Raw genomic sequence first — 24353 nt, 5'->3', positions numbered from 1 at the left:
AAGACCCCCCCCCTCCCGCCCCGGCCCCTCAAAGGGCTTCGTTCTTGCCCTCTCCCCGGCATGCTTTGCTTGTTTGACCAAAGAGCCCTCTTTCGACCCGACTGGAGCCTGGGGAGCAGGCTGCGGGTTGCTTGACTGCCGCCCCGGCTCCTGGCCCTTTCCTTCATCCATTTCAAGACCCCCAAAGCTTTATGTTTCGCTGTCCTGGCTGGGCCTGTCCCTCACAGTACCTCACACTGTGCCTCAAAGCCTGCATCAATAAATGAAAAAGTCTATCGCTGCGGGCGTGCGCGCTCCGGGGACGCGAGTAGGGGTGGGGGAGTGCTTGTGCCGGGTCACCTCTGGGCAAATCAGGCTTCCCGTGACCTCCTCTGCACCCACGTCGGACCCCGCATCTGCTAGGAGCCGATCGGGTAGGGTCCCGCTGAGCAATCTGCTAAAATGGGCTGTGACCCCAGCACAGCTACTGGGCAGGAGGATGGGAGAGAAATAATGATATCTAGTGTGGAGGGCTGTAGCTCGAACTCTTCCCTCCTGAGACCCCATCGCCATTCTGGAATGAGACCCTGCCCCTCCCCCTTTCTGGAGCGTGACTCCCTCTTCCGCGCCCGAGGCCTGTGGCGACCGGGTCCGTTGGGACAGAACCATGGAGGAAAATACTTTCAAAGTAAGAACTCTCCTTGGGTCCCTCATCCTGTCAGCTCCCACATTTATCCGACATGGGCCCCTAGCTTTCCTCTCCCTCACTCTAGGCAGCTCCCAACAGTGCCCACTCCCTTACCGGAGTGGAGTCCTGGCCTGGCTGGGCTCAGGAACCCCGCTTCCAGCGGGCTGTTTCTCCCCTTCCCAACTCCCTGCGACTCTCGTTGTATGTGGCCCACAGGAGATGGCCAAGTCTTCGGGCTGCCGTAGCTCGTTGAAGTCGGACTCGCATAGCGACATTCGGAATCTGTGGTCCATGGCCACACTGTCGCAGCCGAAGCTGAACGTGCAGCGGTCTAATGTCTCCGAGGACTCCGACCTGGACGGCAGCAGCTTAGGCAGCAAGATTGGCGAGTGGTACAATCAAAGGGCCGGCTACAGCTCGGACGGAGGCTGGAAAGAATGGGATAACAGAGTAGCCGATGTCGACTTAAAGCCAGAAGAGATGGACGACGACACCTTATTGGAGCTGGAGCTGCACCCCATAGGTTCCCTGGAAAGCCATTTAGAAGAGGAAGATGACGATGCCAGGACCGAGTTGGGTCAGTGTGGCCTCATTGGATTAGGGGCGCTCACAGGGCCTCAATTTCTGTTGGTGTAAAACGAGGGGAAGCTGAGGATCCAAATTTCTAGTATTCCCTGGGAGGGGCGCCAGCACTAATTTTTCACGCTTTAAGTCACCCATTCTTGGAGCGCCCCCTACCGGGCAGGCGTCATACAAGATTTTGTGACCGGCGCATGCCAGATCCAGGAGAGGCACGCACAAAAATGCGCAAAGGTGGCGCGGGGTAGGACCGTGCTTTTAATGAAATCACCAAGATAATTGAGAGAAGAGAGTTAATTCATTGTCAGTGGATTTGTTTTGGTTGAGGAGATGCCTGTCATTCATTCAGTCATTGTTTAAAATTTTTAAGTACCTACTGCATGCTGGGCCCTGTTTGGGATTTCCTCCCCCTTTCCCCTCTTCCCCCTAACCCTTTATCAGGTAATTGAAACCGGTAACAGTATAATAACTGCGATTTGTTGAGCGCTTATTGTGTGCCAGGCACTGGGCCTCTCTTTCATGATCACCTTTTAACTTAATGACCTCTATAAGGGCTCATTCTTATGACTCCATTTTACAGATGAAGAACTTGAGGGTCGGAAAGTTTGTTTACTGGCCCTAAGTCTCACACAGTGTGGCAGTCAGAACTGGCCTTGGTAGGTGAGACAGTAAAGCCCCAGGTTGTAGACCACTCTCATATTGTTTCCTACTAAAGTGGCATCTGGAGTTTTTTGAGGGCCACTCTGCCCCACCAGATGTCACCCCATTCATCTCTGCTCCCGGGAAGACCCAGCAGTCTGCAGTTGACTAATCTCTCTTTTCTCTTCTCCCAGAAATATCTTCCTCAATGCCATCACTCCATATCTTGAAGCACATACCCCATCATCGAGCCTACTGGGTGGAGCAGCAGAACAGGGTTGGAAGCATCCAGGGAGATGAGATTTTAGTGGGGTGGGGGATGGGCAAGTTGGGGTTGCAGGGGTGAAGGGGGTGGGGTGGTTTGTAGGGTGGAGAGGCAGGCAGGTTGGTTGGGAGTCTTGGGGTGGGAGGCAGCAGGTGGGGTACTTCAGCTGTGGGCAGAGCTGGGGTCCCTTGGACATCTGAGCCTCTTGCTGCCTTTCCAGCTGCCATTGCCCCTGACGGAACTCATGGAGAATGAAGCTCTGGAAATCCTCACCAAAGCCCTCCAGAGTGAGCCCAGCTCCCACCAGAGACCTCGGAGAATTTCGCAGGGCTTGGGCCCCTGGGACTGGGGTTTCAGGATGTGTCTGTCTTGTCAGATTCTCTTACCACCCACAAAAATTCCAGGAGTCCCACAAAAAATGAAAAGTTGGGGACTAGGTGCAGAGAGACCCAGTTGGGAGATCATGGGGTTATCTGCAAGGGGCCTGGGCTCCAGCCTTATTGCAGCCCCTCTCTAGCTGATGTAGCTTTTCTAAGGCTGTTTCCTTACCTGTCCAATGGGGATGACAGCTTTTGTGTGGCCTTTGCTCCCTCCCTAGGTAATGTGAAGAACCTTTGGATAGTAGATTATTTGGGTAAACTTCCCCTGGTTTGCTCTGGCTAATGGCTTAGGGTGGGTGGTCTGGAGACAGCTGAAAAGCTGCCTGCTGCCCCTGTCCTATTTCAGGCCTGTAACATCTTCCCTAACCTTGCTCTCATTCATCCTCCCCATTACCCCATCCTGCTTTCATCCCCCACCTATTTGGAGCACAGGTCTATGACTTGAAACAAACAAAACCAGCAGGGCTCAGAACCTTGGAGATCCAAAGTTCCCCAAACTAACAGACCAGAGCGCCTAGAGCTCCTCCCAACCCAAGTCACCCGCAGTTCCTCAAACCACACATACGGCATCTGCCGCTGGAGAGGCCATGCCCTTGCTAATTGCCCTGAGTGGAGCTCTCTCTTCAGGCTACCGGTCAGAGATCGGCAGGGATCACTTCCTGACCAAGCAGCTGCAGCGATACATCGAGGGGCTCAAGAGACGCCGGAACAAGAGACTGCACGTCTCAGTGTACTGAAAACACCTCTTCAGGCTCGAGTGACTGCCCGACTTTAACCCGGGTCCCTGTCCTGCCCCCAGACCCAAGCCCGACCCTATCCACATGGAATTTGAACCCTAGAGAAATAAAAGAGTCTGTGCATGGTCCGTGAGTCAGTGCGTAGCTGCCCGCGTGAGGCGGACGCACGCGGCCCCGCCTTTCCCCATGACCTTCACTCGGTCACCGCAGTGACCTTGAGCGTTCTCCATTCAGGCCCTATCGACTCCGTCTTCCCGGGACTCGAAATCCAGGACTTCTTCCATGTTTTAGGTCTGCTTCTCATATCCAGGGTTGCGCAGCTTTGTGGAGGTATGGGGTCTGCGGTCCAAGTGCCCCGATGGAGCTTATCTTGGGGAAAGGGGGAAAAGGTAAGGGGCAGCGCTTGCCCTCAAGCTTGGGCATGCTAGGCTCCGCCCCTCATGCATATGCAGATACACTAGCTTCTCGGCCCGTCCGGCCCTCTCATTTACATATGTATGTTGTCTCCCAGTCCCGCAGCTGCGACCACTGACAGACTTCATCTATTTCTCTAGCGCACAACGCGCCCCGCCTCCATTACGTAAGAGCGTTCTTGGCCCCATCCCCTCCCGGAACTTCTCTGCGTCTCCTTTGATCACGCCTCCCCAGCGGCCGCGTACGCAAGTGCGCCGCCGTGGTTCGCGACAGCCGGGCTGGACCTCGGTGAAGGCCCGCCCGCTGGTTTCGCCTGCTCCTCCCCAACTCGTCCCAGCACGCAGGCGCTGACTGTCCCACTTGTCTGATGAGCATAGGGCGCCGGGCCCCGCCCCCTGCTTTGCATGCGCACGGCCGGCCCCGCCCCCGCTGTCAGCTGGAGGAAGCAGAGTAGGAAGCGGCCGCGATGTCCTTTTGTGTCCTACAAGCCGCCGGCGGCGCCGCCGAGTGAGGGGACGCGGCGCGGCTGGACGGCGCGGCCCGAGGAGGCGGCGGAGGAGGGGCTGCCAGTGGCCCCCGGCTTACCCCGGCGCTCCGGGCCGCTCGGCCCCCATGCCTGCCCGCCCGCCCTGCCGGAGCCCCAGGTGTGGGGGCGGAGGGGAGCGCCGCTGGGGGAGTGGGCGGGCGGGGCTCGGGGGCCATGTGCGAGCGCGGCAGGGAGGCGGGCTCCAGGCGGTGTATTGCTCCGGAATCGGCCCAGCCCGGGTCATGGTCGGGACCCGGTTGAGAGCCAGGCGAGGTCAGGGTCGGGCAGGATCCGGCGTCCAGCTCTTAGTGTGCCAGCCTGGGGCAAGGACAGGCTCTGGCGGGGGCTGCAAGTCCCGTCTAGGGTTGGGCTTGGGCCTCGGATCCAATCCTAGGGCAGGGTTCAATCCGGTACCTGGAGCATGCTGAAGTCCCAGAGGCGGGCCAGGGTGGAATATGGGGAGGGTACCCTGTCGGGGAGGGGCTTTGAGGACCACGTGGGGGCGCTCGAAGGGGCCTTGGGCCACCCTCCTCTCTGGGTCAAAGGTCATCACACCGGTAGGGAAGAACTTCCTCCTTCTTGGCACTCCCCATTTACTTCCTGATAACCTGATAGAGGTCTCCCGCGGGCGGAGGGGGAGGGGGCTCCGCAACTTTAGGCAACTTCCCGTAGGTGTGTGCAGGTTGGGGGGGCGGGGCGCCCCGGAGGTGGTGGACTCTGCGGCAGCAGGAGTGTAAGAGTGAATGGTTGGCGGGTGGAGTGGGGGGTGTGCAAGGAGGTGGAGTCGCGTCTGTCAGTGTGCCTGGGATTGGGCTTGTTGGAGCAGGAGGGGGCCGTGTGTCAGGTGTGAAAGCTCTGAATGTTTCCACACCGGTATATGTGAGCTTTGGGGCATGGTGAGAGCGTTTGTGAGTGTGTGTGATTATGAGTCTTGAGTTGTGACTTTGGTTATGGGCTATGCACTTGGGGAGGAGTGTACAAAGGCATATCAGAGGATGAGTGAGAACTGGGCTTGGGTAGGGCCATGTGTGAGAATGAGCATGTGTGAGCATGTGAGGACACCTGAGAACCCAGGTGAGTGGGATTGTGTGAGGGTGTGAACACACATGTGTGAGCACTAAAACTGCCCTTGGGTTTGTGTGCCCTGTGCTCTTGAATGGAGGATACTCAGGTAAGGGGGAGATCACTGAGGTCCCTAACATCTGGAGAAAATTGAGAGGTATCCTGCTTCTAGCTGGGGATTCCAAATAGGGTTGAAGGTCGCCTGGGGCCAAGGTTACCCTGCTTCCTGGCCTGGGTGGGAATAGGGGGTTTCCAAGCCTCCTGCAAGTTCCCAAGTGGGAGACCTGCTGTCAGTTACTGGCCCTGGAGGCTCTGGAGGCTCTGGAGGCTCTGGAGACTCTGTTCCCATGGCAACAGCTGGGGGGCTCTCTTCACGGGGCAGCTCTTCCTTGAACTCTGTTCTTCCTCCCACTCCCTGGCTTAGCCTGGAAGCCTGGCCCTAGGCCTGGGGTTGGGCAACCAGGGTGGCAGGGTATCTCTTCATCCCCCAACCTAGCGCCTCCCTTTGACCCGCTAGGTCTCTTCCCACAGGTGACCAGCGCCATGTCCAGCCAGGTGGTGGGCATTGAGCCTCTCTACATCAAGGCAGAGCCAGCCAGCCCCGACAGTCCAAAGGGTTCCTCGGAGACTGAGACCGAGCCTTCTGTGGCCCTGGCCCCTGGCCCAGCTCCCACTCGCCACCTCCCAGGCCACAAGGAAGAGGAGGATGGGGAGGGGGCTGGGCCTGGTGAGCAGGGTGGTGGGAAGCTGGTGCTCAGCTCCCTGCCCAAACGCCTCTGCCTGGTCTGTGGGGACGTGGCCTCCGGCTACCATTACGGTGTGGCATCCTGTGAGGCCTGCAAAGCCTTCTTCAAAAGGACCATCCAGGGTGAGCCCCCACCCCTCTCCTGTGCCCTTTGTCTCTGGGCCTGGCATTACCCAATTGGCACCCTGCTGGGTGGCACTAGATGCCCAGACTGCCATGGTACCACTTGGACTTGGCAGTCGGGTGTTCTCAGGGCCTCTTACCCCCCACATTTCTTTCCCTTAAAAGTTAAATGAAGCCACCAGGATGTGTTGATAGATTGGATGTAGGATGTGAGAGAGAACTTAGGGTGCTTCCTAGGTTTCTGAGTACAGTTGGCCCAGCACTTTCCACAGTGGCTCTGAAAAATTCAAGACAGTCTCTGCTTGCTTCTAAGCTGTGTTCTTGCTCTAGCAGCTGCTGGCCTCTCACCAGTATAGAACATGCTCCCCTTTATGTTGATCTCCCCAAAGCAGCAACAGCACCAGCACAAGGCAGGTTTTTATGGCTAATTTAGAGGGGCTACACCCCATTGTAATATCTAACTTTAAAAAGACTATTGAGTCTACGGCCATGCTACCCTGAACAAGCCCGATCCCGGCTGATCTCAGAAGCTAAGCAGAGTCGGGCCTGGTTAGTACTTGGATGGGAGACTACCTAGGAAGACCAGGTGCTGTAGGCGTAATAATAATAATAATAATAATATGACTATTGGTCATCCCTGCTGATAGGACTCAGTGAATTTTTCTCACTCAGAGGCGCATATCAAAATATGAGTGAGCAGGATGGTGATGTAGTGAGCATTACTAGGAATGTACCTGTTATTTATATTTTTATGTAAACCTTTGGCTACTTTGGGGCTGTAACGTATAATTTTTGGGAACATTTCTTGAGTGCTTACCAGGCACTGTGCCCCTTTATATTCATTATCTCAGTTACTCTCATAGCAACCTATAAAGTGCCAGCACCGCTATCATAACCGAAGCCCAGAGAGGTTTTTAAAACTTTGTTCAAGGCCCAAAGGTAGAAAGTGGCAGAACCAGGTTTTGAACTTGGGTCCATTTAGATCCAGAGTTGAACTCTCAAAGACCAGACTGCTCCCTGTGCTTATTACTAATAACTGAACTTTGGACAGGTGCCTCTCGAATGATTGTGACATTCTGGTGAATTTTGACTTGGCCAAGACCCAATAGTTTATAACGTCTGTGCTCCCTGCTGTCTTTGAAAACCAGTGAGCCAACAGGTCCAGGTCTAGGTGTCTCCTACCCATTCTGTTTTCACTCAGTTGACAAATATTGATTGAGCACTAGCTATAAATAGTAATCCTTATTGAATATTTAGGTGTTGTGAACCATACTAAATGTGTTACTTCAATTACCTCCTTGAATTCTCACAACCCACCTTTGTAAGTATTGTTTTTATCACCCTAGTTTTATAGATGGGAAAACTGAGAGTTTGAGGGTTAGATGCAAGACTCACTTAAGGTTGCACAGTTGGTAAGTAGAAGCATCAGGATGGGCCCCAGGCAGTTTTCAGAGCCTTCACAAATCTGTGCTTTGCTGCCCTGGCCACTGTTCCAGGTATGGGGACATAGCTGGGACTAAGGCAGGACCACCCTGTCCTCAAACGGCTGACATTCTAGTTGAGGGGAGAGAGAGAAAACAAAGAATTGCACACAATTGTTACAGTTCAGCTGTCGTAAGTGCTGGAGGGCGAGGAGCCAAGGGCATGTGCCGAGGCACCTGGCTGAACCCGAGGGCTTCCTTGAGGAGGTGTTTTGAGCTACGTGTGGAAGCCTGGGTAGGGTGTAGGAGAAAGCATGCTGTGAGGAGAAACGCATCAAGGGCGTGTTGGCTGGTCGTGTCATTCAGTCCTTGCAGTATCCCTGTGAGGCCGGGAGGGCCGCCATACATTCATTCAGCTGGTTATTATGAGTGCCCACTATGTGCCAGGTCCTGTTTTTAACAGGGGGCCCTCGTGGAACTGACACTGAAGTGGGGAGACAGATAATAAATACGATAAATACGTATGTAGCATATCAGATGGTGCTGAGAGCTGAGAAGAAACTAAAGCAAGGACAAGTGGCTGAAGATGCCCGCAGAGGACATTTGGTATTCTCACAGGGTGGCCAGAGAAGGCTTCCCCAAGGTGACAAGGGAAGAGATCTGAAGGGCCGTGGGCCCTGAGGCAGGGGCCTGGAGCCAGAGCAGAGTGCAGAGGGCATGAGGTCAGAAGAGAGGGTGAGGAGCAGGGCTGTTGGCCTCAGGTTGTGGGGTTCACTTGGGCTTTTATTGTGAGAAGGGACATGCTTAGCGGGTTTTGAGCAGGGAAGGGACAGAATCTGACTTCGGGTGCTTCCAGCTGCTATGTGGAGAGTAACTGAAGGAAGCAAGGGCACAGCAGGAGGCCAGTGAGGAGGAGAGGTGGCTGTGACTTGGGTCAAGAGTGGAAGTGCTTGCCAGGAGAAGAGGTTGGTTTCTGGACATACCAGGAGGTAAAGCCCACCAGCATCCACTGATGACTGGGATTTGGGGTATGAGAGAAAATCAAAGATGTCTCCTGGGTTTCTGCTCGAGCAGCTGGAGTTGCAAGTTTTGGAGGGACATATCGGGGCTCCATTTAGGACAGTGAGGTTTTTGAGGCCTTCTATACATGCAGCAAGTCAAGGAGACAGTGGGATACAAGTCTAAAGTCCAGGCAGATCTAGACAGGAGAGAAAATTTGAAAGCCCACAACTGGGTGAGATCACCATGGGCACAAGTTGGTGGAGACGAGGTCCAAGGGAAGCCCTGGGGTTCTTCACCAGAAATCACGAGGTGGCCAGTGGGGTGGGAGGAAAACCAGAAGTGTGTCCTAGAAGCAAAGGAAGTGTTTCTAGGAGTAGGATGTGCTCAACAGCGTTAGATGCTCCTTTAGGCTGTGTAAGATGAAGATGAGAATTGATCATCAGAGGTAGCAATGGAGAGGCCACTATGGCCCCTGAGGAGAGCAGGCGAGGGTAGCAGAGCACAGAGACGAGGCAGATGCAGCCTGATGCCCCTGGTCCCAGCTTCTCTTGCCCAGACAGGGGCCCCCAGCCCAGCAGCCATTCCCCTCACTGCCCTGGGGTTCCCTGCTCCACTCACGGCACTCCTGCTCTCCCCAGACCTGTGCTTGCCCGGGGCGAGTCAGGGCTCTCCTGTCTGCTGGGCCCCCTCCGGGCCCTGGGAGGCCGCCACTGGAGCCCTGCCTCTTCCTGGCAGGGAGCATCGAGTACAGCTGTCCGGCCTCCAACGAGTGTGAGATCACCAAGCGGAGACGCAAGGCCTGCCAGGCCTGTCGCTTCACCAAGTGCCTGCGGGTGGGCATGCTCAAGGAGGGTGAGCACTGGGCCGGGGCCTTGGCAAGGGCTGGGGAAGCTGGGTGCGTGGGGCTGGAGAGGGCAAGGTCTGAGAAGTTGCGGCAGAATGGACTGGGCAGGAGGGCTCTGCACAGCGAGCCACCCCCAGCCCCATGGACACAGCCCTGTCCTACGATTCAAGGGGTACGTCTGGACCGTGTCCGGGGTGGGCGACAGAAGTACAAGCGGCGGCCAGAAGTGGACCCACTGCCCTTCCCAGGCCCCTTCTCCGCTGGGCCCCTGGCGGTAGCTGGAGGCCCTCGGAAGACAGGTGAGTGCACTGTGGGTCCTTGGAACTCAAGGGAAGAATCTGGGTGGGGCCAGGATATGAGAGGCCTATCTGGCGTCATTCACCCAGGATAGTAGTTATCTTGGGCACTGGAACCCTGGTTTCCCTTTCGTCTATTCACTTATTCATTTCCCCTAAGAAGTATTCTGAAAATACCTTTTTCTGTGTCAGTTCTTGAGTACAACTGGGGAACAGGGAAAGGTTTTCTAACTCTCAGAACCTATCCACAGACTGGCTTCCCCTGGGAGACAGGGAGAGCCCTTCCCAGAGATGTCTGAGCTTGCTGGCCAGTGGCTGTTGAGGAAGGCCACGGGGGGACTGGCTCTGGGAAGATGCTTGACCCCAAAGGGCCTGCAGGCTGATGAATTCCAGTGCCTCTTCCAACTGTCACTGCAGCCCCAGTGAATGCACTGGTGTCCCATCTACTGGTGGTGGAGCCTGAGAAGCTGTATGCCATGCCCGACCCAGCGGGACCTGATGGACACCTCCCAGCAGTGGCTACCCTCTGTGACCTCTTTGACCGAGAGATTGTGGTCACCATCAGCTGGGCCAAGAGCATCCCAGGTAAAGGGCCAGGTGATATGGGGCTTCTCTGGGTAGGTTAGGCCATGCCTGGCTCTGGTGCACCTCCTTAGCCAGGTCTGCTCCTTACTGCCTTCCAGGCTTCTCGTCACTGTCGCTGTCTGACCAGATGTCAGTACTGCAGAGCGTATGGATGGAGGTACTGGTGTTGGGCGTGGCCCAGCGCTCACTGCCGCTGCAGGATGAGCTGGCCTTTGCTGAGGACCTGGTTCTGGATGAAGAGGGGGCGCGAGCAGCTGGTTTGGGGGAACTCGGGGCTGCCCTGCTGCAGCTGGTGCGGCGACTGCAGGCCCTACGGCTGGAGCGGGGGGGGGTGCTGAAGGCCCTGGCCCTTGCCAATTCAGGTGAGGCTGGGCAGGCACCGACAGGTGTCCGTAAGGCCCTCCATAACTCTTTGATGGTGGCACAGTACCATTTTGCAGACAAGGAAAACTAAGGCACAGGGAAGAATAGTGACTTGCTGAAAGCCACAAAGCAAGGGAAAGGCAGGCCTAGGAACTGCACGTAGGATTTTGAACCTTAGTGCCGCCACACTCATGTGGAAAGGTGATTTAGTGGGAAAGAAGACCGAGGGGACACAAGGGGCCATAGTTGAAAGGGTAGGCCCTGGCTCATGGCAGGAACAACAGTGGTGCCTCAGGAAGCCAATTAGCAAATCCCTGTCTGGCACCTCTGCAGGCCCATCCAGCAGTGCCCGAGCATGTGTGCGCTCTGCCTTTCCTGGAGATGGCCCGCGTCAACAGCTCTCTCCCCTCCCCTTGCAGACTCTGTGCACATTGAAGATGCTGAGGCGGTGGAGCAGCTGCGAGAAGCTCTCCATGAGGCCTTGCTGGAGTACGAAGCTGGCCGGGCAGGCCCCGGAGGGGGTGCTGAGCGGCGGCGGGCAGGCAGACTGCTGCTCACACTACCGCTCCTCCGCCAGACAGCGGGCAAAGTGCTGGCCCATTTCTATGGGGTGAAGCTGGAGGGCAAGGTGCCCATGCACAAGCTGTTCTTGGAGATGCTCGAGGCCATGATGGACTGAGGCAAGGGGTGGGAATGGGTGGGGGTGCTGGCAGGACCCGCCCAGCATGGGGTCAGCCCCAACGGGGCAGAGCTGGGGTCTGGGCAGTGCCACAGCCTGCTGGCAGGGCCAGGGCAATACCATCAGCCCCTGGGAGCAGGCCCTACGCCCTCCCCTCCCCCTTCCTTGGGGGGGTGTTAGAAGCTGGGAACGTGTGTGCCCAGGCTCTGGGCACAGTGCTGCCCCTTGCAAGCCATAACGTGCCCCCAGAGTGTAGGGGGGCCTTGCGGAAGCCATAGGGGGCTACAGAGGATGTGTGGGGGGCAAAAGCCTGATCTCAGGGAGGGAAGGGAGTGGAGGCCACAGTCTCCCAGTGGGTGATGCTTTTGCTGCTGCTTAATCCGACCCCCTCTCCAGAGCAGAGGGGAATTTGGAGAGCAAAGGCCCTTGCCCCCTTCTCTCCTCTCATCATTTGCATTGGGCATTACTGCCCCCCCACCCCGAAGCAATAACTCCAAGCAGGCTCCAGCCACTGGACCCCTGGGATGGCCAGGGCCCCCCATCAGCTCCCACCCAGCCTCCTCAGGGGGTAGGGAGAGCACTGCCTCTATGCCCTGCAGAGCAATAACACTATATTTATTTTTCGGTTTGGCCAGGGAGGTGCAGGGACATGGGGCAAGCCAGGGCCCAGAGCCCTCGGCTGTACAGAGACTCTATTTTAATGTATATTTGTTGCAAAGAGAAACCGCTTTTGGTTTTGAACCTTTAATGAGAAAAAAATATATCGAGCTCAAGAACACTGTGTGTGGTGTGTTACTGGGTCAGAAGTTGGGGATGCACATGACAAAACTAACAAACAGGATATAAACAAAGTACACACGATCACAGAATGAAAATCTGGTGCCTGGCACGATCAAGTCTCGGTTTCCTCCTCACTCAGCAACATGTTGGGGATCCCGCGGCTGATGGGGAACACACGTCCAGACTCTGGGCACTGCAGGGTCCCCTCCACCACATCCACCTGCGGGAAGAGGGGAAACAGCGCTGCACTGGCAGGCTCCGGGGGTGGCTGCACCGTAGGGGAAGCAAGCGATGGGCCAGTTCTCACCTCTAGCAGCACGTGGTGCATCTTCCTCAGAAACGTCTCATCCTGCTCATACCCTTGAATCGGCTCTTTGGGCACCTCGATCAGATGCAACTGTGGGCGAGAGGCCTAAATCATCTCTGAGCATCCCAGACCTGGGCCTGGTGCAAAGGGCTGTGGTCTCCGCCACCGGGTGGGCACGGACGGGGTGGGTCCTCACAGTATCTGCCGCCTCCAGAAGCACCGCCCACTCCACTTTGGGAATCATACGCGCCACGAAATCTGGGTTGAACTCCACAGGGTTGACGCGGACTTCGGTGGCCTGCGGGCGGAGGGGTTTAGTTAGGCAGGGACCGGAGCCTGGTTCCCTTATCTTTCCAGGGAGAGGGGCGCGAGACCGTCCCCCATCCGGTACCTGGAGGCGCAGGGGGAAGCCACGGGGCCCCACCCCTCGCACGTGCGAGCTCAGTAGATTGTGGGTAAGCAGTTTCATGTCTCCGCAATGCTCTCTCGCCGGGCCAGAAACGGAAGGAGGCTGACCCTCCGCTGCGTCACTTCCGGGGCCGCTCCGCTCTCTATTGGACAGCTGAGAGGAGCGGAAGCGGCGAACTTACTGGAACTTCCGGTCTCCACCAGAGCCCAGTTATTGCCAAGGCCTGGTCGGATCAGGGGTTGCTACCGGAAGCGTCCCGGCAGGAGGCTGCTACCGCGCAGGCTCAGCGGTTTTGGCTGAGCCTAACCCGCACTCGCTACAAATCATGTACAGTGCAAACCATACGTAAGACAGCCGCAATGCAGGGGCTTTCGTTGAATGCAAAATAAACATGTTTTACTCCTACACAAACGCCTGACACCGTCGTCTCCCGCCCCTTGCTTTCGGTTAAGGAATGGAAACATTACCCCAATCCGTCAGGCCCATCAAAACGGGAAACCCAATCCTTGCCTGCAAAAAAGCACCACAGCCTCGGAAAGCTCCGCTTGTTTGCAACTGCGCCAGCGCTCGGGCCCCTAATTTAAATAAACCCAAAGTTCTGGAAGCTCCGCCCCCGAGGCACCGCCCACGTAGTGGAGGCGGCACGCAGGGCGGGCGGTTGAGGCCCCGCCTTTTGCAGTGTCCCTCTGCAGCTTAGTGCTCCAGCCCCCGCCTCCTGCAGCAGCCCGGTGGGGGGTGGGGAGGCGGGACCGGGTGGCGAGGTTGTGGTCTCAGGGCCGGGCGTGGAGCTGACATTATGTACGTCCTGGCCCACTGTGCCAGCTCGGTACCTGTCCGGGCAGTTGCCATCCATTGTGCGACAGCGGCGGCAGCCAGAGCGTACCTGGAAGGAGGTCTACAGTGGACGCTTGGCAAGGCCCGCGGTTTCAGAAGCGCCGCTGCAGCTATGGCCCCGATCAAGGTGACATGTTGACCCGCCCAGGCCTGGCCACCCCTCGCCCCCATCTCCCCAAAGCCCTCCGTCCCGCTGAAGGCAAACCCTGCTGGCTTCCCTCTTTCCTGCCCTGCGGGCTTCTCCCCGCCGCCTGTCCCTCTTATTTCCTCAACGAAACCCCGTGGCTGCCCTCCCTGCCCCCCTCCCCCCCGCCGTTTACCGTCTACTCATTCACCATCTCCTGGGATGGTGTCCGAGGCTCTCGAGCCTTTTCTTCTATATCCACCTTGTGGCACCCTGTGATGGGTCGCTACCATTTTCAGACGACTTAATACCATGGCCACCTCCACCTTCTGGAGCCTTCTCCTTTGTCCCAGGGGCCCTTTTTAGCCCTCGTACTTAATCCCCGCCATATCCCCTGGACGCTTTTGTCGGGTTTTTGGGCATCCCTGTGACCCAATCTTCTGAAACAGGTGTCGCCTCTTAGAGCCCCCACTGTGTCTCTCCCATTCCGCTCCTCCCACGGCTAATGCCCATCCTCTACTGAGGCTTTCAGTCCTCTCATTTTGAACAATCCCAGGCCCCTCTCCACTCTTCTGAGACACCCCTCTCGCCCCCTGCTCCATCCTGCTCCTGACCACCGGGCTTCTCAGAGACTGCCCAACCCCTGACTTTCCGTCCTTTCTGTCTTCCTCCCGCCCAGAAGCCCTCACGCTTCCAGGGAGGTCGGTCTCTCCCCCTTCAAGAGATTCCTTCTACTTTATACCCCCTGGATGTAGGGAGCTGCACCCCTCTCCCAACTTCCCCACCTTCTGCTGCCCTCCCTTTGTCTCTTTTGAGAGTGGGACACGGGGACCTTCATTTGTCGGGGCCTCCTCCTCCCCCTCGGAAAGGCGGCCTCCTCTTCCGTCTATCCAGTTATCCCACTTCTTACCCAGAGAACTTGTTTACTCAACTCCTTGCGACACCCTGGAGGCCTTCTTTCCCTTTTTCTGTTGTCACCAATAGGCCCTCAAGAGGCATAGGGCCACCTTGAAACCTGGTGAGGATGTGAGGTAACCAGGCAGTGGGGGGAGAGGGGAGGGCTACAGGGAGGGGCCTCTGGAAATTCCAACAGGGTTCCACTTTCTTGCCAGATGTCAACCCTGGCTCCACCAGGCATGGCTACTAGGCCCTCTGTCCCCCTGGCTCTGGTTTGCTCCCCTTCCCTTGGCTTCCCTAACTGCTCCCCACCGCCTGACCATTACCTTGGAATCCTTCCCTCTAGGTGGGAGATACCATCCCGTCTGTGGTGGTGTTCGAAGGGAAGCCTGAGAACAAAGTGAACTTGGCAGAGCTGTTCAAGGGCAAGAAGGGGGTGCTTTTTGGAGTCCCTGGGGCCTTTACCCCCGGTTGTTCCAAGGTGAGGTCCTGCCCTTCTGGGGCTTAGCAGTTGAGATCTTGTGTACATGTTTGTATTGTTCATAAGTCCTGCACATCCTGAGGCAGCTTGCAACAATAGTATGTAGATGATTTGACAGTTAAAAAACACATCAGTGTTCAGAAAACAGGTAGAGGCTGCGGAAAGGTAGTGGTACCAGGAATGCAGGAGAAAGGGTACTACAGTGAAATCCAATACCTCTTATTGACCTTGCTGGGTGACAGGCACTGTGGAAGGTACTTGGGCCTCGGGAAAATAGGTATGATTATGCTTACAGGAAATTCTGTCTTGACTACGGAACACTTAAGTATGGATCTGAGCTTCCTAGTAGCCAAGGCATAAAGGAACTGTGGCTTCCACAGTTCTCATTGTCTGATGAAAAGTGTTGGAGCAGGGAAGTGAGGAAGGCCTGGAAGTAAAGAGTAGGCTGAGGAGCAGAGGCAGTTGTCCCTTCGTTGACCCTTTGTTTTCCCTCCCCAGACCCACCTGCCAGGGTTTGTGAATCAGTCTGGGGCTCTGAAGGCCAAGGGGGTCCAGGTGGTGGCATGTCTGAGTGTTAACGATGTCTTCGTGACTGAAGAGTGGGGACGAGCCCATAATGCAGAAGGCAAGGTGAGGTGCGGGTCCTGCAGGGGATCAGGGGCCAGGCAGGAGATTTTTCTTGTGACCTTTACTTTCTCCTTAGGTTCGGCTCCTGGCTGATCCCACTGGGGCCTTTGGGAAGGTGAGTGTACCCTCAGCTCCCACCTTACCAGGCGGTCCCTGTGCCGCCACACCTTGGAATCAGGGACTTAGAGAGACATGGACAATGTAGGGAGCAGCTGGAGGGCTGGGCCTGTTCTGGGGGTTCCCGACCCTTTTCTCTGCCTCTCCTCTTAGGAGACGGATTTGTTGCTAGATGATTCATTGGTGCCCCTCTTTGGGAATCGACGGCTCAAGAGGTAAAAGTGGGGGGATCCTCTGTGGGGTGTTCCTGCTACCCTCCCATCTCCATTCGCTGCCTCCAGGCCCAGGTGGTTGTAACTGATCCCGCCCTCTTTCTCGCAGGTTCTCCATGGTGATCGAAGATGGTGTAGTGAAGGCTCTGAACGTGGAGCCGGATGGCACAGGCCTCACCTGCAGCCTGGCCCCCAACATCCTCTCGCAGCTCTGAGGCCCTGGGCCCAGATACACTCCTACCCTTTTTTGTTTCACCTGCCCAGCTAAAGGCAGAGGGCCCCAGCCCAGCCTCAGCTAGGGCCACCCGATTGGAACTTTGGCTAGATTTCTTCAATAAACACTTTTGGTTCATGTCTGTTTCCTTGATTTTGAATTGCTGATTTGCTAAGGCCCGGGCCTCATGACAGTCATAGCCATTGCAGTAGTGAGCAGGGGCTGAGGGGGCACTAATATAGGGGACCTCGATTTAATTTAAGAAGTAATCAGGGAAGGCTTCTTGAAGGAGGTGTTATGAAGCATCAGTCTGCAAGCGGCATATGTATTGTTCATAAGTCTTTCACATCCTGAGGCAGCTTGCAAGTGCTCTGATGAGCAAGGGAGGGAGCAGTCTGTGCAGAGGAAGCACATCTGGAAAGGCCCTAGTCAGACAAAAGCTTGGCTCACACCCAGGACTTTTGCATTTGTTCTGGGTGCTGGTTGATCTCATTTAGATCGTAAACCATAGGGTAGGAACTTTGGCTCTAGGCAACCTGATCCCCACCTGGGCCAAGCCCCAGCCCTACTATTTTTTTCAGACTGTTGAGCCCCTACCAGAAGTACCCATATCCCAGGAAGGGCCCCTGGCACCTTGGGGCCATCTGGCAGTAAGAGCTTCATTAATAGAAGCAATGCTGGTTCAGTCCAGGAGGGCTCCCCGAAAGAAGAGACTAGATAAGCTGTGGAGGGGAGAAGATGGTGGTGAGGTCTGATCAGTGGTGGATGTACTGTGAGAGGCTGGGGATCGGGGAGGCCAGCAGGGTTTGGGGCTGAGGGCCATTGCCTTCTACAGGCCCTGCTCTTGGGCCTTTTGCCTTTTGTCTCTGGGAAGCCATGTGCTTGATAGCAAGCAGCGATTACCAGGCGCCTGCTGTGTTTAGGAGCTCACAGCCTACGTGGGGCAAGCGCTTCAGGTATAGTAAAAATCCTCATGACGACAGTGATCCTGTGGGATGTGTTGACCAAGTGAAATGAAATCAGGAGGCTTTGGCTAGAAATCAATGAAGATTTATTCAAGGGTCTCAGGGTTCGCAAACCGGAAACACAAGTAGGCAATACCCAGAATGTTCCAAAGAGGAAAGAAAAGCTGAGAGTTCTTAGAGTAAAAAATATATTCTTGGACAGAATGGGTCCCACATTCGTAGCCTCTGGATTGGTCCATGATGGTAATTTACATGACTAGTGGTTTAGATAATGGATGGCAGGTGGTCTAGATAGCATCCTTTCCTTAGTCCTTCAGTGGGTTACCAGAGGGTTATCTAGAGGTTTGATGTACAGCGGTGTCTCAGAGAGATGGTGGATTTGGTTACAAACCACTGTAATAAAGCGAGTCCTAATTTTTTTTTACTGGTGGAGGGTCTTCAATTTGTAAAAAGAAATGTAACACCTGTGAAATGCAATAAAGCAAAGCATAGTAAAATGAGGTATGCTTGTGTATCCAGGCATTGACACAGGACTGGAAAGTTCAAGTTCCCAGGTTAAAACGAGAACAGAATCATTTCTTCATACCTCAACCTACTTGATTCTGGTAATTTAGCTGCTTGACTCCATTTCTTCGCTCAGGTGTGCACTGTTATTGCACAGAGAGGTGAAATCAGTGGGGCTGGCTCATATAGCTACTTCAGAGGAGTTCAGATTTGAGCCAGTCAGCTGGCCTCTGGGGAGCTTTGCTGACCGAGAGGTGCTGTCTTGCTGTGGGTCCAGTCGGCACCAGGCGGAGGGGCCCTCCCCGGCCATCTGCTGGGGCTCAGCCCCCAGAGCTGGCTAGGGCAGGCCGCGCTCAGTGAGTGGTCAGGGCTGGTGACTCTCTTGTTGTTTATTATCTCTAGGCCTCCAGGATTCTCCATAGTATTGGAGGCTGCTGGCCCCAAAGGAACACGCCCCGTTGGTCAAGTTTGGGGTTTGGCCACACAGGCACTGGGGAGTGACAGTGGAGAAGGAAAATACGTGTGGGCATGTATGTGTTTTGTATAACTTCTGGAGAAGTTAGGATAATGGTGTTAGGAAACCTGCATATCAGTCTGCCATGTTATTTATATTGGCACCAACTCTCCCTGCTTGAACCGGGAATTATATTTTTTTTTTACTTAACACAGGTAAGTTGCCCTGCTCAGGACGGGGGACACAGGAAATATTCAAAGCATGTATTGGAAAGGAATAGAGAAGGGAAGGAAGAGAGAGAGAGAGAAAGCTATCCTTTCCCCAGCTTTCTGGATATTGGTTCCCATTGTTTCAGCATAACACGGACCACAGCAGGTCTGAAGTAGGACTGGATTTGCTTGGGGGTGGTATAAATACAAGTGCGTGAGCACAGGCTTATCTCACAGATATAAGTAGTAGGAGGGGTGGCAATCTAGGGCTGGTACGGCAGCTCCATGATTATTAGGGACTCACATTCTTTCCATCTTACTACTCTGTCACGTGGCTTCTGCTTCACAGTCCATTGTGACTGTGTGAGTTCCAGCCATCACAGCCATAGCCCAGCCAGCAAGGAGGAAGAAACAGGGAACAGGAGATACAAGACCCATACCTTTTAAGAAGGTTCTCCTGGAAGCTGCCACACATCACTTCCACTTAAATCTCATTGGCCAGAGCTTATTCACGTTGTCATATAAGAAAGGCTGGGAAATATCGACTTACTCCAGGCTGCCATGTGTCTGACCAAAAAATCAGGGGTTCTGTTACGAAGGGAGAAAGGATATTGGGTGAACAACAAGCACTGTGGGCCACATGGGGGGGATTTTGTCTGAGCAGAGGGACCTTTGGGGCTCTCAGTGTCACTTCCCTGCTGCTCCCTTCAGCCTTGGCAGGGGCACATACTAAGTTGTCCTAGATCCCTGTGTGGCCTCATGTCCCAAGTGATCCCTCTCTAAGCCTCTGTCTGTGCAACCTTCGCCTTCACAGTCACCCCAATTCCTTAGCTTGTGGGTCTTCTCGCTTCTGCCTCTTCGGCATCTCCTCAGCAATATTTGCCACCAGGGGCGCCCTTCCCTTTCTTAACTCTGCCCAAATCATTCACTTTTGAAGCCCAGGTTGGTCCTGTTTCCTGGGGACGACGGCCTGTCTCCAGACCCTTCCTTGGACTAGTCCATGTGGGCCATACCCTCAGCTTCATTAAAGACGGAGTGTTTTTTTGACATATAATCCACAAATCAGAAAATCCACCCTTTAAAAGTGTACAATTCAGTGGCTTTTAGTCCATTCACCAAGTTGTGTAACCATCATCACTGCAAAAGACAGATGTATAATCTCAAAGATTTCTCCCCGGATGAAGCTGCTTGGTTTTTTCCCTGAACATTGCGATGCATGTGTGCTCATCCTCATGCAGTTATGAAAGGCACGTTCCGACCTTTGGGGTTTCTGCTTGCTCCTGTGTACCCTCACAGTCACATCAGGTGTCTTGCGTCTAGTGGCTGTTTGCTGAGACTCATCTCTGCACCAGGCACTGTGTTTGGCTGGGCTCAGGGACACAGTGGTGAATATGCCAGGCATGGGCCTTGCTGGCATCACTATAGGGCTAACTCCAGGCACTCAGAATGTGTTCTGATAGAATTGCAGCACAGCCCGGGTCGGGTCTGGAGGGGTTTCTCAAAGCGCTCATAGTCTAGTAGGGGTGCCAGACCCTGGGTGAGCACTTCTAATCGGCACAGTGGCGCTGTGAGGGGGAAGCCTGGGTCAGGGAGTTTGGGGTATTACAGAAGACCCTGCCCACAACTCCTCCCACCCCATGGGAATAAGGGAGGGAGAAAATGACTTCTAGCTGTGCCTGACGAATAGATAGGCAATAGCCAGGTAAACAGAGGTGGGAAGGGTGTTCCAGGTGGTGGGAATAGCCTGGGGTGAGTCCTAAAACTGAGAGGAGGAGAGGAGGGGACTGAGCAAAGCAGGTGAAGGCAAAGGTGGGATTTTGTCCACAAGCCGCGGCTCAGGTGGGTACTCCTGGTGGACATCTGGGTATCTCCAGTATTTGGCCAGGGGAGCTTCAGACATGTTTTTATTTTTGCTTCCTTTTGGGCTCCTTCCTCAGGGCGTGTTCTCAAATGCCAGTGTGCTGGGTCAAAGGGCTGTGGTGGTTTTATTGGTTTCTGGAAACTCTGAGGCTGTTTTCAGGGCGGTCAGCGACGTGTGCATGCGTTTTGCTCTCCACAGTCTGCCAACCCGAGCTTTACCTTCTGGATTTATTTTTGCTAGCTTAATGGATATTTAATGGATCTTAGAGCTGTCTTTAATGTGTGTCTTTAATTATGAGGGAGGCTGGCAACCCCAGGTCTTGGCACTGAGTCTTTCCATGCTTGCTGACGGGGTGCTAGGCTCCGACCTTGCTCTCCCACCAGACGGCAACCAGGCAGTGGGAGGGGAAGATGGTGCGGCTCTCAGAGTCTGAGGATTTGGGTTTACCCCTAGACACCCTAGTTATCCCCATTCCCCTTTGAGCCTTACTTTCTTTGTTTCTGAAATAGGAATTCATTCGTTCAAGACCATTAATTTGGTCACCTTCTGTATGTTGGCTCCACCACTTCCTGTGTGGCTATGTGGCCTTAAGTGAGTGACTTAACCTCTCTGTGTGTCAGTTTATTCATTGGAAAAGTGGGATGATAATAACATTACCTGTATTTCATGGCTGTGGTGGGGATTACGTGATTAATACTTGTGCAGAACAGAGCTGGCACAGGTAAATGGACAGCGAATGTTGACACTGTCATGGTTTCTGTGGCTCAGCACTGTGCTTGCGCCCAGAAGTAGCCATGGAGGACCCTACAACATCCCTGCCCTAGGGAGCTTCCACCCCAGTGGGGAGCAGATGAAGCTAACAAGGAAAGATGCAGTACTGTGTCGAATGAACTCAAAAAGAGTGGAGACTTTGGCTAGAAATAAATGATCAAGATTTATTCAAGGGTCTTAGAATTTGCAAACTGGAAACACACTGGGCAGTAACCAGAGTATTTTGAAGAAGAAAGAAAAGCTGAGGGTTCTTAGAGTAAAAAGTACATTCTTAGGAAGAATTAGTTCTGTGTTTTTAGCCTCTGGATTGGTCCACAGTGATAATCCTCTAGATCAGCGGTCCCCAACCTTTTTGGCACCAGGGACCGGTGCTCCTATGAGAATCTAATTCTTGATGATCTGAGGTGGAGCTGAGGTGGTGACGCTGGCGCTGGGGAGCGGCTGCAAATACAGATGAGGCTTCACTCGCTTGCCGGCTTGCTCACCTCTTGCTGTGCGGCCTGGTTCCTAATAGGCCACAGATCGGTACTGGACCACAGAAGAGGGGTTGGGGTCCCCTGTTCTAGATGACTAGTGGTCTGGCTACTGATTTCAGGTGGTTTGGATAGTGAGCAGTCTTTCCTTAGTCCTTCGTGGGGTAACCAGAGAGTTATCTGAAGGCTTGATGTATATCCAGGCATCGACACGAACCGGAAAATCCAAGTTTAAGTTTCCAGGTTAGTTAAAGCAACAATAGAGAATAGAATCACTTCCTCTTCCCTCAACCTACTTGATTTTAGTAATTTAGCAGCTTGACTTATTGATCCCACTTTTTTTCTTCACTCTGTTCCTCATTTCCCCATTTTGATCAGAATTTTTCTCTCAGAAAACATTGTAGATCAAATAAAATATGTTAAAGTCCCTCAGTGCCAAGGTGGTGGTGTCTTCCTTGGGACTGTCATGTCCCTTGGAGAGGGGACATTGGCTAGAGACATCTATGGGTCTTATAACCAGCTCAATATCTGTGCTAATTTTTAGGCTGAAGCATTAGGAAAAAAAGAGTTAAGATATTGTTATTATATCTTGGTCTTGGCCTTGAGAATAGGTCAGTAAAGTTAAACAGTGGTCTCTCATTTCAAGTAGAGATAATGAAGATGGTTCCCAAAGTTAGGCTATGGTACAAAGAATCAGGTATTTAACAAGAGGCATCTCTATGGAAACCAAAGAAAAACAATGGTTAATAATTATAGTTAACAACGGTTAACTATGACTCCAGTTTCTGAGTTCTGGATGCAGCTAGCCGAGAAGATTTTTAGATGTCCCGTTCTAAGTGTCTTCAGATGGAGCAAAGGCAAGTGGTGACTTTCCGGTAGATTCTTCTGGTTTGCAGTTTGAATGTCTCTGGTGACTTCTGCAATGGGCATGAAAATTGTCCACGTATGAGCTCTTGTGGTGTTTTCTCTGAAGTTTATATCGAAGGTCATGGCGAGAGGCCGGAACTTGATTCCAAGTACAGGGAGAAGTCGCTGGAGGGTTTCAGGAGGGAAGGGTCATGAGCCAGTTATTATTTTCAAATGACTCCTTGCACGCTGAGTGGAGGCTGCCTACAGAAGGACTGGTGCCAGTGTCCTAGCTTTGGTAAGAGGCTTAGGGTGAGGCAGGGTAGGGACACCCTGGGGAGAGCGGGAAGGGCGAGCTGGCCAAGAGTCAGGTAGCGCGGGCTGGACTCTCTTCCGCTGCTGGAGCCCAGGCCTTGCAGGCCGCACCCTGAGTCCCCGGGCACCTGGCCTGGCACTAGGCAGATGGCCCTGGGCCCCTCCCTCACTGGCTCTGGCTTCCCACTGCCTCCTCCTACCTGGGCAGCTCATTTGGGCTGCCCTGCCAGGCATTTCTGCTCTTGTCCAACTCTAGCTCCACTATTTCAACCCCCAAATGGTGGGTGGGAAAACCCGTCCCATCTCAGACACTTGGGTAGGGAGCAGGAAGCCCTTAAAACCTAATACTAGAGGGCCAGGAGACCAGAAGGCCTGGAGACTGTTTTTGTTTTTGGTTCTTGGATGTGGGCTCCAGCCAGGCTGTTAGGGTGTCAGGCAACACTCTGGGCCCGCCACGGGCGGGTGAAAAAGCTGCTCCCTGACTCAGCCCTGGTTGGTCCCTGGCTCTGGCTGCAGCCGGCCACCACCTACTGTGGCCTCCCTGAACTCAGCTTTCCCAAGCCCCAGAGCCCTGCTCTGGCCTTTGGAGTTGGACCAGGGCTCCCCAGAGAACTCGGAACTAGAAAGGAACCGGAGGTAGAGTCCTTCACACCCCCATGCTGCGCGGATGGGACACTGAACCCCTGAGGAGGGAGACTGCAGCGGGACGGTGGCAGTTGACGACATTGTCCATTTGTCTGCTCTCTTTTCTCTGCTTTTCGCTCACCTCCTGCTGGCAGCACTGAGCATTGAACTGCCTTAAAAAGTGCCAGAAAAAGGTATCTGAGAAGGGCAGTCATTATGGCATTGTAGTAATGGTAACAGATGCAAATGGTTAAAATATTTGTCAATAAGAGAGAGTTTAAATACTCGTGGATAGCAACATGGTAGAATTCTATGCAGCCATTAAACAGGTCAAGGCCAATGGTCCTGAACAGAAATGAAGTATATTGCAGGATATATTGTGAAGCAAGGAGGGACACAGTTCTGGGTATGGTTGCAACCACCTATTTTAGATGGACACGGGCAGCTGCATCTCAGAAGTACACAGAAAATGCTGAGAGGGATCAGGGCCTGGGGGGTGGGGTGGGAGTGATGAGGGAGAAATTGATTTTTTTCTCTATACCCTTATTATGCATTCTTGACATTTTTGATCATGTGTCTGGAAACTTTTTTGAAGGAAAAATCTATCCAAAGGAAAAGGACCTGTATCAACCTTTGATGAACGTTCCTCAACAGCTAATCAAGCCTCAAAAATCCCAGGATCTTTGTGTCGGCGGCTGAGGGAGCTCCTCTGAAGCCTCCCCCACCCCTGCCCCAGCCTCTCTCTGCCTGACTCAGCTGATCCGCATCAGAGAACCAGACTGAGGTGCAGCCAGGCATGTCTGGAGTGACGGATGTGAGAGTAATTGGTGACACGCCCCTGCCTCTGAGGCTGAGGAAGGGTATGACTCAGAGATGTGGAGCAAGGCAGGAGCCCTGGGCCACCAGAAGATGAGGCCCAGTCATCACGCTCGGCTAACCCCAGCAGGTGCTTTGGAGGACTTCCTGGGCTGGCATTACTGAGGGATGTAAATAGAAGATGCG

The 24353-nt window shown here is 54.2% G+C and overlaps 4 protein-coding genes and 1 pseudogene across 7 annotated transcripts in view; 4 read left to right on the top strand and 1 right to left on the bottom strand.

Moving 5' to 3' along the window:
• The window catches only part of KCNK4 (potassium two pore domain channel subfamily K member 4), a 9391-nt gene extending 5998 nt beyond the window's left edge, over positions 1-3393 (top strand). Inside the window, exons 6-9 of the mRNA XM_006911148.3 lie at positions 884-1244; positions 2080-2162; positions 2371-2437; positions 3158-3393. Of these exons, the coding sequence (XP_006911210.1) occupies positions 884-1244; positions 2080-2162; positions 2371-2437; positions 3158-3267 (621 nt within the window). The 3' untranslated portion in view covers positions 3268-3393. The remainder of the gene's footprint in view (positions 1-883; positions 1245-2079; positions 2163-2370; positions 2438-3157) is intronic.
• A 704-nt stretch (positions 3394-4097) lies between these two features.
• Positions 4098-12103, top strand: ESRRA (estrogen related receptor alpha). 4 transcript variants are annotated; one of them, XM_006911146.3, is made up of 7 exons: positions 4098-4325; positions 5801-6137; positions 9296-9412; positions 9575-9703; positions 10118-10285; positions 10384-10647; positions 11068-12103. In XM_006911146.3, the coding sequence occupies exons 2-7, from the start codon at positions 5813-5815 to the stop codon at positions 11325-11327; spliced, it is 1263 nt and encodes a 420-aa protein (XP_006911208.3). In that variant the 5' UTR covers positions 4098-4325; positions 5801-5812; the 3' UTR covers positions 11328-12103. The 4 variants fall into 4 exon arrangements, with proteins under 4 accessions (XP_006911208.3, XP_006911207.1, XP_024901993.1 ...); XM_006911145.3 differs by lacking the exon at positions 4098-4325 and adding an exon at positions 4367-4480; XM_025046225.1 differs by lacking the exon at positions 4098-4325 and adding an exon at positions 4764-4879.
• LOC112479320 lies at positions 6617-6735 on the top strand (annotated as a pseudogene).
• On the bottom strand, positions 12056-13391 carry TRMT112 (tRNA methyltransferase subunit 11-2). Its single transcript, XM_006911147.3, has 5 exons — positions 13334-13391; positions 12806-12976; positions 12611-12712; positions 12415-12504; positions 12056-12327 (listed from the first exon to the last, which is right to left on the bottom strand). The coding sequence occupies exons 2-5, from the start codon at positions 12881-12883 to the stop codon at positions 12220-12222; spliced, it is 378 nt and encodes a 125-aa protein (XP_006911209.1). The 5' UTR covers positions 12884-12976; positions 13334-13391; the 3' UTR covers positions 12056-12219.
• A 120-nt stretch (positions 13392-13511) lies between these two features.
• On the top strand, positions 13512-16467 carry PRDX5 (peroxiredoxin 5). The gene is made up of 6 exons (XM_006911144.3): positions 13512-13784; positions 15025-15159; positions 15658-15789; positions 15863-15901; positions 16057-16118; positions 16225-16467. Exons 1-6 carry the CDS (start codon positions 13620-13622, stop codon positions 16328-16330), a joined length of 639 nt encoding a protein of 212 aa, XP_006911206.1. The 5' UTR covers positions 13512-13619; the 3' UTR covers positions 16331-16467.
• The last annotated feature ends 7886 nt before the right edge of the window (positions 16468-24353 follow it).

The sequence above is a fragment of the Pteropus alecto genome, unplaced genomic scaffold (assembly GCF_000325575.1).
Source record: "Pteropus alecto unplaced genomic scaffold, ASM32557v1 scaffold43, whole genome shotgun sequence".
NCBI lineage: Eukaryota > Metazoa > Chordata > Mammalia > Chiroptera > Pteropodidae > Pteropus > Pteropus alecto.
The sequence above is the reverse complement of the archived record's forward strand: the minus strand, read 5'-3'. Positions and strand labels throughout refer to the sequence as shown.

What these genes read in the sequence shown, in the direction of transcription:
- ESRRA (XM_006911146.3), top strand. Translation starts at nt 5,813, where the DNA reads ATGTCCAGCCAGGTGGTGGGCATTGAGCCTCTCTACATCAAGGCAGAG. An exon ending in CTTCAAAAGGACCATCCAGG is followed by an intron (nt 6,138 to 9,295) that starts GTGAGCCCCCAC and finishes TCTTCCTGGCAG; the next exon opens with GGAGCATCGAGTACAGCTGT. An exon ending in CTGGGCCAAGAGCATCCCAG is followed by an intron (nt 10,286 to 10,383) that starts GTAAAGGGCCAG and finishes ACTGCCTTCCAG; the next exon opens with GCTTCTCGTCACTGTCGCTG.
- TRMT112 (XM_006911147.3), bottom strand. Translation starts at nt 12,883, where the DNA reads ATGAAACTGCTTACCCACAATCTACTGAGCTCGCACGTGCGAGGGGTG. An exon ending in TTCTGGAGGCGGCAGATACT is followed by an intron (nt 12,505 to 12,610) that starts GTGAGGACCCAC and finishes TCTCGCCCACAG; the next exon opens with TTGCATCTGATCGAGGTGCC. An exon ending in TGCACCACGTGCTGCTAGAG is followed by an intron (nt 12,328 to 12,414) that starts GTGAGAACTGGC and finishes CTCTTCCCGCAG; the next exon opens with GTGGATGTGGTGGAGGGGAC.
- PRDX5 (XM_006911144.3), top strand. Translation starts at nt 13,620, where the DNA reads ATGTACGTCCTGGCCCACTGTGCCAGCTCGGTACCTGTCCGGGCAGTT. An exon ending in CCACTGGGGCCTTTGGGAAG is followed by an intron (nt 15,902 to 16,056) that starts GTGAGTGTACCC and finishes CTCTCCTCTTAG; the next exon opens with GAGACGGATTTGTTGCTAGA. An exon ending in GGGAATCGACGGCTCAAGAG is followed by an intron (nt 16,119 to 16,224) that starts GTAAAAGTGGGG and finishes TCTTTCTCGCAG; the next exon opens with GTTCTCCATGGTGATCGAAG.